Here is an 11,380-nt window from a genome sequence, read left to right as displayed (position 1 = left end):
AGTGAGAATGGGTTGTGACATGCAGGCGACCCCCCGGGGACACGGCGTGGCGGTGGCAGGCATTAACGAGCAGGCAAAAGGGACTGCTCTCCGAGAGCGCACCCTGTGAAGCCATTGCCACGGTCGGCGGCACAGGGAACAGAAGGGCCCTTTCTCCGGCCCAGGCGGGCCAGGCCCCTTTGTGCTTCTGCTCAGGAGAGGCCCAGAGCCGCCGACACCACCGCCCAGCCATGCTCAGGACCCTGGGGCTGGCCCTGCTGCCTCTGCTCAGCACTGTGAGCTCTAGCCAGGCCAGCGGCTTCACAGGTGAGGGGTCCAGGCTCCACGTGGGTGATGCTGGAGGAGGGGCTCACTGGGAGGGAGCCTCAGTGGGTAGGGAGAGCAGCCTTGAGGAGAGCTGGGCAGGCAGAGATGAGGAGAAGTAGCATCAGTTCCTTCTCACCAAACTTCCTTGGAACCACCAAAGGGGTGGCGTGTGCGCCTGTGAGTCACCTGGGTGTCTGCAGGGCTACAGGGCAGCAGAGTCTGAGTCTAAGGGTCTTGGGGGACCCGGAGCCACAAGCGTTTCTGCGGCGGGGACGTGTGGGTGATGCAGGTCCACAGGCCAGGCTGAGCTGACACAGAACCGACGTCTCTGAAACTTGGTGTTCTCAACTTAGAGAGGAGGAGACGGAGGCCCGGGTGGTCAGGAAGTGGCCCAAGGCCACACAGCCGGCTGTGGGGCAGAGTTTCCACCAGGGCCACCCGGACGGGGCAGCTCTCTGTCCAGCTGCCCGTCTACTTGGGCTTTGCCAGTCCCCTGAGTGCTCAGCCGTAAATGAGGACGAAAGTGGCCTGGGGTGGGGGTGTGGGGGGCTAGCGAGGGGCTGAGCGAGGGCCCCTGTCCAAGGCCTTTGCGGGGCACATGGTCAGCTGCTAAAAAAAAAAAACAAAAACAACATTGGGTTTCTGAATCCCCAGAACTGCGATAGGAAAACTTTTAAACCATTTTCCCCCTGAAATCTGTCCTCTTCAGTTGGGAACTCAAACAGATCCATGTGTGCCTATAATCAGCTTCAGAGTTGTTCCAGCTTCAAGTTTTTTTCACCCGTAAGTGGGATCTTGGTGTAATTGGGATGGTTTTTACATGATTTTTCCTTTGGAACGGGTAATGGGTAAGCCACACGGCTCAGCCGCAGAGCGGACGGGGCTATCACGAAGCTGGAGGAGAGAGCTCAGGAGGTGTTTCATGAGCCCTCGTTGTGCCCGGGAGGACCCGGGGGACAGACGCTCGGGGATGCTTGGGGGTCGCACACCTCCTTGGTCCTATGGGCTGGGTATTGCCTTTTCAGGCACCGTTTCATGTACACCCTGCGACCCAGGGCGTAGCTAGTACGTACAAATGATGAGACCGGGGCGCTGGGAGGGCGTGAAACGGGCTCGGAATCACACAGCTGGTGTTGGCGAAGCTGGTGTGAACCTGGGTCTCCTGACCCCGGGACCCCGGCTCGCTCTGGAGTGTGAGGATGTCCCACTTCTGAGCCGGGAGTGCACCACCCCCGACTCCCACGCTGACGGCCCTCGAAGGGCAGGGTCTGTTCACAGGGCTCTACTGGGGGCTCTGCCAGGAAGTGAGGCACGCAGAGAACCCCGTGGCCTCCGGGAGAACGTGGAAAACAAAACAAGCCGCTCCCAGGTGCCGTTTCACAGGCGCCGTGTGCGGGGTGTGTGCTAACGCTCTGCTGGGACCTTGATCAGATGGGGACCGGTGACTCTCTAGAGACGGAGTCATGTAACCTTCATTAGTGGTTGGCATCTCGACCTAGGTTAAGACGGAAAACAAAATCTAGGCCCACTTGGCCAGATTCCCCATGCGGGATGTCCTTGTGCTTTGTCTTATTAGTCGCTCATTCCGTTACTGACCACTTCCACGGGGGCCATCGTCCCTAGCCCCTCATCCAGCTCACCTGTACGCTCCGGGCCAAGTAACTCTGGTCTCAGAGGCTGACTTCTCCTGCCCCACCCACATAGCAAGGGGTCTCCCCTCCCTTCCCAAAGCTTGCTGTCACCCACCCTTTGGTGCAGACTGGCAGCAGGTGTCTCCATTCCCAGAGACCCGGACACCCACGGTGGTGACGGGGAGGCAGCCACGTGGTCTGCGTGGCTGCGGGGTGGGCTTGCTCGGGGGTGGGGTGGTTCTGCTCTCTGTTCAGCCCAGGGGAAGGCTGCAGACTCTCTCATCAGCCCGGGCCTGAGGGCCAGCCTGGACAGTCTCCTAAGGCTGGGAGCTCAGAGGACGAGACTCTGAGGGTGCGAAGTGTATTCAGGCCGCGCACTCCTTCATCCTGCACGGAGCGCCCCATGCTGGCTGCGTGAGTCCCTGGGCCCGTCTGGACAAGTACAGCAAGCTGGGCGCTCACACAGTGGAGATTTAACCCCTTCAAGCTCTAGAGGCCAGCAGTCCGAGGTCAAGGTGCCTGCAGGACTGGTTCCTCCTGATGGCTGTGAGAGACTCTGTCCCGTCCTCTCCCCCAGCTCCTGCTGGTTTGCTGCCAGTCTCAGGGTTCCTCAGCTTGTGGGAGTATCACCTCGACCTCTGCCTTCATCTTTGCATGGCCTTTCCCCCGAGTACATCCCTGTCCCTGTGCCCAACTTTCTCCTCTTGTAAGAACACCTGTCCTGTTGGAGGGGGGTCGCCCCGCTCCAGTAGAACCGCATCTTAGCTGATTCCATCTGTGAAATTCCTGTTTATAAATAAGGTCACACGCTAAGGTACTGGGAGTGAGGACTTCGACACATGAATTTTGGGTGGGTGGAGGACACAGTTCAGCGCGTGCGTAACAGTCCTTGCCATGTGAGACAACAGAAGCTCCCTGGGCAGATGCGGTGTCCCAGGGACACGGGGTCCCCGACAAAGAGACACAGGGCTGGTGGTGGTGGTGGGTGTCACAGGAACCTACAGTGCTATCCTCTAGCCTCTCTGTCCATGGTGACGGTAACGGTTGGACTGCCCTTCATCTACAACCCCTCCTATTTGCCTGAGATTTCTGTTTGTTTATCTTCCATTCACCCCACAAAACGCTGCCACAGCCACCAGCGCCTGGGACACAGTGGGCCTCCAGTACACAGTCATCGTGGGAATTGTCACTGGTGCATTTCCCATGTGACAAGCTGGGCCCCACGGAGATTAAGAGGTGTGCACTCCGGCTGCAGAATCACGGAGCTCGCAGCGGAAAATGGGGACCGGAGCCCCAGAAGTGTGACTCCTCCGCGTCTCCCTTCTGCGTACCCCTGGGGCCGCGGGCAACGTGGCTCCGCCTGGTGGAGCTCCACGTTCTGTACGGGAGTGTTTCTCGGCAGGAGAGTCTCTGTTGACGCTTTTTCCCTTTGAGTTTACGTTGCTGCACTGACCTCTCAGCAGGCTAGTGGGCAGATTCCGAGGGTCCGCCCGAGTGCAGGGGGGCTTGGTTCCCTCGCTTCCGCAGAAGCGAAGGGAACCCACCTTCGCAGCCATTGGACCCTGGCGCTGGTTCTGTTTTTGGTTCGTCGATCCTCTTCCTCCCTCCTAGAGAAAGGCCTGTCCTTGCTGAGCTACCAGCTGTGCAACTACAGCGTGACCCAAAGCGTCCAGAAAGTCGAGACCGTCCGAGTGTCCCACGTGACCTACGCCCCCTGTGGCGGATGGATCCCCTGGAGGCGGTGCCCCAAGACGGTCTACAGGACCCGGTACCTGGCAGTGGACGCGCCTGAGCCCCGGAACGTGACCGACTGCTGCGAGGGCTTCGAGCAGCTGGGCCTCTACTGCGTCCTGCGTGAGTCCGGGCTGCAGGGGGCGTGGCGTGGGGGGCGGGGACTGTGGGCCACCCCCTATTTCCTTTTCCCTGGGAGGCCTGCTGAGTGTCAGGAGAGTCACTGTTCACATGCATTAGCTCTGAACTTCCCAGATCCTTCTGGAACGCAGTTCTTAATCTTGAGCACCTGGATCACCTGGGGGGCTTGTCCAAGCACAGATCACTGACCCCACCCCTAGACCTCAGACCCCGTGGGTCAGGGCTGAAGTACAAGTTCCCAGGTGGTCCGATGCTGCTGACCCGGAGGGCCCCAGCTGGACACCTGGCTGCACACAGAAGGGCCCCGGGCAGTTTTTTTTAAATACAGTTTATTGATCATGCTATTACAGTTGTCCCATTTCCCCCCTTCACTCCCCTCTGCCCTGCACACCCTCTCCCACCCACATCCCCCCCTTTAGTTCATGTCCACGTGTCGTAAGTTCTTTAGCTTCTACATTTCCCATCCTATTCTTGCCCTCCCCCTGTCTATTTTCTACCTACCGTCTATGCTACTTATTCTCCGTACCTTTCCCCCTCTCTCCTCCTCCCACTGCCCTGTTGCTAACCCTCCATGGGATCTCCTGGCAGCTTTAAGAACGCTGATGCCTGGGTCCTGCCCTCAGGTGTCGTAATGGACCTCGCCTGGGGCATAGCCTGGGTGTGGGGGGGGCTTTTAAAGCTCCCAAACCACTGATCCGGAGCTGAGTTGGAGAACCAATGTTGCAGTCCCCTCTATGTTGGGGGTCCCCCTTTTCTTTAAAAAAGCTGCAGTGGATGCTTTCTTTAACTGAACTCCAACACGTGAAAGAGATGGAAGGGGTCCCCTCAGTCCCCTCTAACTGCCCAGAGGCCCCCGAGTCCTCTCATTTCCTTTGCGTGCTTCGGAGGATGCTGGAGGCGGTTGCCAGGGTGACTGGTATGGCTGTGCGGGGCAGTGCCTGAGGCTGTGCCCTGTGTGGGTTCAGGGCTCAGCCTCTCGATGTGGAGGGAACTTTCCAGAAGACCTCTTCCAGGGAAAGGGTGCCTACGTGAGCGTGTGTGGGTAGTGGTGACTGTGACATCTGAGTCAACACCAGATCTCAAAATGGGGTTTCTGAGCAGTCAGAAGGCCCCCCTGTCCCCACTCGGTCCTGGAGGGGAAGTGGGCAGGGTGTGGCTGCAGGGAGTGTCTGCGGGGGTCACCCTGAGCTGTGAGGGCTGCTGCGTCCAGAGGGCAGAAAGCCCCAGCTCAGGCGTCCAGGAGGGGGATCCCGCCCAGGCGTGGCCTGAGGCCCTGGCGTGGACACCGCCCACCAGGGGTGCCTACCTCCTCAGGAACAGGGGTGGGGGGGGGGCGACAGGATGTAGCCTGTGCCCCGCGGGCCCTGCGGAGGGCTGCGTGGGCTCCGCACGCTGAGTCACCCTGAGCCTGCCCTCCTCCAGTTCCCCCACACACTGCAGCAGCCGATGACCCCAAATGGGAAAAGCATGATGAGGACACATGTGATCGTGGTTTTATGCTACATGACTTTTTCGATTTTTAAAAAATTCAGCCTTGGGAATGCAATGGTAACTCCTACTTTATGTTGCTCGACAATGCATCTTTTTTACTGTAATTACAAAGAGGGACACATGGGCTGTGCAGAAAGCCTGCAAACAGAGCGGACTCACAGCAGACAGGGACCCCTGACGCTCTCCAGAGACCCCGTTCGGAGGGCCCGGCACCGAGCTGTCCTGTGGGTCAACTCAGGGTCGCCTATTGAAATGATGCCTTTAGCACGAACACCACTACCATCCATGAAACCAGACAGGGCCAGCTGAGCCCGGGGCCACGGCTTGGTGCCCGTTGCACATGCCGCTGGCTCTCTAACGGGGTGCTTGAAGGGAAGGGCTGGCCTCCAGAGGGGCTGCCCAGGTGCGGGGTGCAAGGAGTCCCCCTCCCTGTGCTGTAGCAGCCCCTCCTGCTTTCTCTGTCTTCAAGGGCCACACGCACACGCACGAAGGGGCGGCCAGCTCAGCTGCTGCCCCTGTGCTGGGGGCAACTCTCTTCCCGGAGGGTGTGGGGGTCCCATTGTTTGTGGAGACCACAGCACCTTGGTCTGGAGCCTCAGAATCCAGTGAAAGAAGGCAGGCGTGGCCCCGCTCCATTTGTCTTCACCTGTGAAGGCCACACGGGTGAAGACCTGCTGGCCGTGGTTAGGGCTGGTGATGTCACAGGCCCAGCAGCCCGGAGGAGGACCGAGATTGGCTGAGCCCCACCAGCCTCACCCACTAAGGGTGACCTTTCTGTAAGGGCTGCCGGCCTGCCCAGCTCAACAGGTGAAGTCCCAGAGGGGGGAAGGCAGGGAGGGCTGGTGTCCCTTCCCTGCCACCTGCTGCTCCTCCTCCTTCCCGTCAACAGACCAGCCTCCAAGAAATGCCTCTCGTGGGACATCGATCCCACTTTTAAAGCGTTGGCACCTTTTATTAGGAACTCACCGGGTGGGGGGAGGGCTGGAATGTTCTAGTTAAGGAGCCCCTTGGGCAGGGCAGCTCTGGGGAGCTACAGTAGGGCAGTGGCTGGAGTAGGGAGGACGGGGACATGGGGGTCATGCTGAGCACCTCTTCCCGCCCCTGAGCTCAGGGCCGGTGCGTCGGCAGCTGGAGCTGCCTGTGGCAAACACGTTTACACCCCGCTCATTGGCTGCACAGCCTTCCCCTTGCTGGCGCGGCTCCGTCTGCGGGGCTCGACTGTTGGATCAGAGCTGCTTCAGAGAAGCCTGGTTTCAGGCTGGCTCTTGGGAACCTGCAGAGAGAAGTCTGGTTGGTTTGCACAGAATGGGGCAACGGCCGCCCCCTGGTTGTGGTAGCTACGGGCACAGCCTGGGAATTGGGGGAGCCTCCGGGCATGGGGTGACTTGTGTCTTGGTGCTCTCAGCTCTCGGGTCCTACCTCCAGGCAGCGGCGAGGCCTCAGACTAGCTCCTCCTCCCCCTCCGACTCGGCAGCCGAGTAACCAAAAAGGGAAGGGCGTTATGAGGACGTGCCCTTCATTCGAATGACTTTCACTTTCTGAGAGTCAGGCATTTTTAACGCGGCAACTCATACATGATTTCCTTTAGATGCATCTCTGTACTACCGTTACAAAAACATATACGAGCCGTGCAGAAAATCTGGAAACTGGACGTGAACACGGGAACATCACCCGTATGCCGCCCCCGCAAGCATGGGTGTTGTGACCCTTTTCTGCTCCGTTCGGGGCAGACGTCTCACAAAAGTGTGGTGGTCCCGTTCTGGGTTTTTCTGTAGCATGCTTTTTACCATTTGGCCGTGTACCCAGACCATGTTTCATGTCAGGAAATATTGTCCTGCGGCAGGATTTAGCGGCCACATGGCATTACCTCATGTGGTTGGGTCGGCATGAAGCAATCCCCTGCATCTAGTCAGCGCCAAGTTTTCATTGTTCAACAAAACGCTGCGGTGAGCGTCCTGTGGTGCCAACGCCGCCGTGCACAAGCTGGGTTACTTTCTCGGGAGGAGTCCCTGGGGGTGGAACTCACAGAGCATCTCAGCCGACGCCCACCCACTGCGGTGACCCCTGGTTTCCACCGAGCCCGTCCTCACCACGGGCTGGTTACCATGGCAGAAGGGCCCCACTGCGCCCGGATGCTACCCAGATCCCCATCCTCCCGGGCTGAGACCAGGGCCCCTTTGGGGAAGGAGGACGCCGGGGAAGGAGGCAGGAGCGGGGATGATATTCCAGGAGGACCACTTTCTTAAGCCCAGGAGGCCTCTATGTGGCTGCTCACGGAGCTCGCTGATGGGCTGTCCCCCCGGGACGGGGCCTGACCTTGGGCTGCCAGGCACGGGCGGTCCCGTCTCACTGTTCGTGTTGAGGCAGAGGCAGGAGAAGCACATTTCTGACTTCCGACCGAGTTGGAACTGTTGACTGTTCTCTTGGGCTCTCGGTGGGTGCCAGCCCTGTGGGAAGGAGGGGGTTCCCAGCAGTAGTCAGATCAAGACGAACTTGAACTTCAAAACACGTCTGTTGTGACTGACAGCCATTTGTGGAAGCTGGCTTTTCTTGGTGGCCCGCACTTCCCTTTCATTTAAATAAGCCTTTTGGTTTAGAATTGTTTAGATTCTAAACTCAACTGGACAGACAGGTTGCAGAGATGTAAAGGGAGTTGCCTCACACCCTTCAACGGGGTCCCCTGGTAGTGTCTTGTGTCACCACGGTGCACGTGTCCCTGATGAGGAACCGAGGTTGGTGCACTGCTGTTGGTGCAGCCGGACACTCTGTCCAGACTTCGCTTTTCCTCTAAGGTCAGTTTTCTGTCCCAGGAGCTGCCTCACTTTTACTCTGTGTCTCCTTAGCCTTGAGGCCGTTGGTTCTACAAGAGGGGAGGAAGCAAAGACCTTTGGATCCTTGCTTGGTGGCACCACGGGGATGCTGGCACTTTCGTCCCAGTGGCTCGGTGGGCAGCACCGCTCACCCATTTTTTAGGTCCCCAAAGCCAGCCCCTGAGGGGCAGTTTCTCTAGGACATTAGACATCGGAACGGTGCTGCCCAGGCCTGGGCGTGGCCCGTGAGCGGCTGCACCGTGTGCCCCCAAGAACCACAGGGGTGTCAGCCTCGGGAGGCACCCAGATGGGGTACCCGAGCAGCTCACCCAGGTTTTTACTGCCAACGTTGTTAACTGCTCACAACTTCCCCCCAGCCCTGAATCGGTCTGAGGAGTTTGCATCAAGACCCGGGGCTTGCCCGAAGGTGGGGCAGGAAGCGGCCACCTCGCCCTGCGTCCTGGACGCCGACTGCCCGGGACTTCAGAAATGCTGCCCCTTGTCGTGGGGCCACCGCTGCGTGGCTCCCGCACCCCAAGGTAAGACTGAGACCTGCAGCGAAGGAGGTGTCCAGTCAGGCAGCCACCTGTGGGCTGGGGTCCCACGCTGGCCTGGTGAAGGTTGGGGGGGATGGAGCGATTTCCGGGAAACTCAGCTGACTTCCTGGGGAGCCCACAGCTGTGTGCAAAGCACATCCCGCTCAGTGCAACGTCTCTGCCGAAATCTGGCCACTGACGTGTCGTGGGGGGGGGAGGGGTGCTCACAGGTGCCCTGAGTGGGGACACGTTCCTGACAGAGCAGTGTCCCAATCTTCCCAAGTCACCTGGGGGGCCCTAGAGCTCCGGGCGGCCCCTGTTGGAAGCTGACCTGTGTCGTAGTAGGAAGGTGTTCAGCCGCTCATGCAACACCACAGGGTCCTGGAATCCTGCTTATAGCGTCTGGTCGGCGGGCCTGGAAGGCTCTGGTCTTGACCGTGGCTGCCTGCAGGAGAACTGGTTGGTCAAGGTTCAGAGCTAGGGGAAAAAAAACATACAGATATTACAATATATTCTAGTATTACTATAAATAATGTGAAGTATTACATATCACATATATTAATTATGCTATTTTACTGTAAACATCACAGCATACATATTCTAAAAGATCTATATGACATACAACATTATCTAGTATGTGTTATCTACAGTAACATATAGTACATGAGGGGGAACCCCCCAAACCGGGATTTATTTATAGAAAGCTGTGTGCTCATTCTTACATGTTTAAACTTCAGTTGCCTTCCAAGTGCTCTCCATTTGATGCAATACACCTACTGAGATGTTTTTTCCACTGCTCAAAACAGTTTTTGAACTTGTTGATTTTGATGCCTTTTAGTGCTTCCGCCATTTTTTTGTGTCACGTCTTCCACACTGGCAAAACGTTTCCCTTTGAGGACTTTGTTTCATAGGGGAAAAAAAACGTCACTTGGGGCGAGATTGGGTGAATTGGGAGGGTAGGGCCCAGGGCTCATGCCGTTTTGGGTCAAAAACTGCTGAACACTCAGCACGGTGTGGGCAGGTGCACTTGTCAATCACCCATCATGAAATGGGCAAACGTGTTGAAAGAATCTTCAAAAAAAAAAATTCACTGCAGCCAAACTCAACCTCTCACAACAGTGCCAGCTGGTGCACTGATGCAGATGGGTTCCTAGAACACTCACCTGGTGGGGGAAGCCTGTGGTACAAGGGGCCTGTCCTCCAGAAGATAATTCCAGTTTTTTGGGTCCCCCTCATGTATAGGATTGCATATATTATTATGTGACAGAAGTGCGGGACGGGAAGTGGGGGGAGTGTCTCACACCAGCCAGGCGGCAGCCCCTCTCGCATAGCAGAATAAATGCAGAAGGGCCAGCCTCCTGCCTCCCAGGCCTCCTGTCCGCCTTCTCACCCCAGGGCCTCTGGTGGCGCCACCGGGTCCCGGGCCTGTAGCTCGTCTGCCCTCTTGCAGCTGTAGAGAGGACCGTGACCAGTTCCTGGTACAACGTGACCGTCCTGGTGAAAATGGACTTCCGGGAGCTCCAGCAGGTGGACCCCAGGCTCCTGAACCACATGCGGCTTCTGCACTCCATGGTAGGCGAGGGGAGAGTGAGCCGCAGGCCGCCCTGCTGGTGCAGGGGGCGGGGGGAGCGGGGGCAGGAACACGGCGGGAACCCCACTGACCTTAGAATGCCTAACTCTGAAGGAAATGTGATTTCTTATTGTAAAAAGCAAAGCTCCAAAGAGGTATCATTTACATGCAAATAAGATGCATGCACACCAGTGTGCAGCTTGAAGTTCGACACACACAGCGCTGTGAGCCCCACCCCATCACGATACAGGCCATGGGACCCTCATCTTTTAACAGCCTGTTGCTTAAAGCAAGGGTGCCCCAGTGTACATGGCCTGGACCCAGAGCCGTGCCCTCCCTGGCCTCACGCAGACCCCCTGCATCCTGGAAAGCCCTGGGGTGAGGGGCCTTCCGCCGGCACTGTGGACGTCCGGGGCAGGGTGGCTCTTAGTCTCGGGGCTGCCTGTCGTCACAGGATTTCACAGCATTTCACTGGCCTCATTGCACAAGAACCTGGAGACATGCCTAGCGGTGACAACCAGAGCTGTCTCTGGATGTGGCCACAGGGCCCCTGTTCCAGCTGGAGAGCCCCGCTGTAGACACAGCTCACCCCTTCTGACGCTTCAGAGCGTCACCCACTTCATCTTTAATTACATCTGCGACGACCCTCTTTCCAAATAAGGACCCGTGCCGATGTCCTGGGGGTAGGACTTCAACATAAGGGTTTGGGGGTGGGGGGGTGGACACTCTTTAGCTCATGGCGACCGGTGCTGCAGAAGTATCTATACTATACTCCAGTTTGCAGGACTTTTACTGCGGTGATGACAGAAGTACACTATCGCGGAGGTTCCCGGCTGCGGACCAGACTGGCGCGTGAGCCACGAACTCACCCGGCCAGGCCTCAGTCTCCCCGTCTGTCTGATGGGGCGCCTTCCCCGGGTGATGCTCTCCCTCTGGCTTCACAGGTCACCAGTGCCCTGCAGCCGATGGCCGCCGCTGTCCACCACCTGCACTCGGCCTGTGGGGACACTTCGACCACAGTGTCCAGGCTGCTGCTGGGCCTCCCGCAGCCTGTGCCCGTGGCCAACGTCTCCGCCGTGCTGGACGGCATCGTGAAGCGTGTCTACGAAGTGATCCACATCCAGGTGCAAGGTGGTGCTTTCCCGAGGTCCCCTCCTTGCGGGG

General features: G+C 58.2%; 1 protein-coding gene across 1 annotated transcript in view; it reads left to right on the top strand.

The window, feature by feature from the left end:
- The first annotated feature begins 230 nt into the window (after positions 1-230).
- Positions 231-11,380, top strand: part of UMODL1 (uromodulin like 1) — a 52,867-nt gene continuing 41,717 nt past the window's right edge. The window contains exons 1-5 of the mRNA XM_045852585.1: positions 231-306; positions 3,549-3,791; positions 8,488-8,649; positions 10,097-10,218; positions 11,161-11,347. Of these exons, the coding sequence (XP_045708541.1) occupies positions 231-306; positions 3,549-3,791; positions 8,488-8,649; positions 10,097-10,218; positions 11,161-11,347 (790 nt within the window). The remainder of the gene's footprint in view (positions 307-3,548; positions 3,792-8,487; positions 8,650-10,096; positions 10,219-11,160; positions 11,348-11,380) is intronic.

This window comes from Phyllostomus hastatus, unplaced genomic scaffold (genome assembly GCF_019186645.2).
Source record: "Phyllostomus hastatus isolate PE091 unplaced genomic scaffold, TTU_PhHast_1.1 phas_contig_948, whole genome shotgun sequence".
NCBI lineage: Eukaryota > Metazoa > Chordata > Mammalia > Chiroptera > Phyllostomidae > Phyllostomus > Phyllostomus hastatus.
Note: the sequence above shows the minus strand (reverse complement) of the source record. Positions and strands in the feature narration are given on the sequence as shown.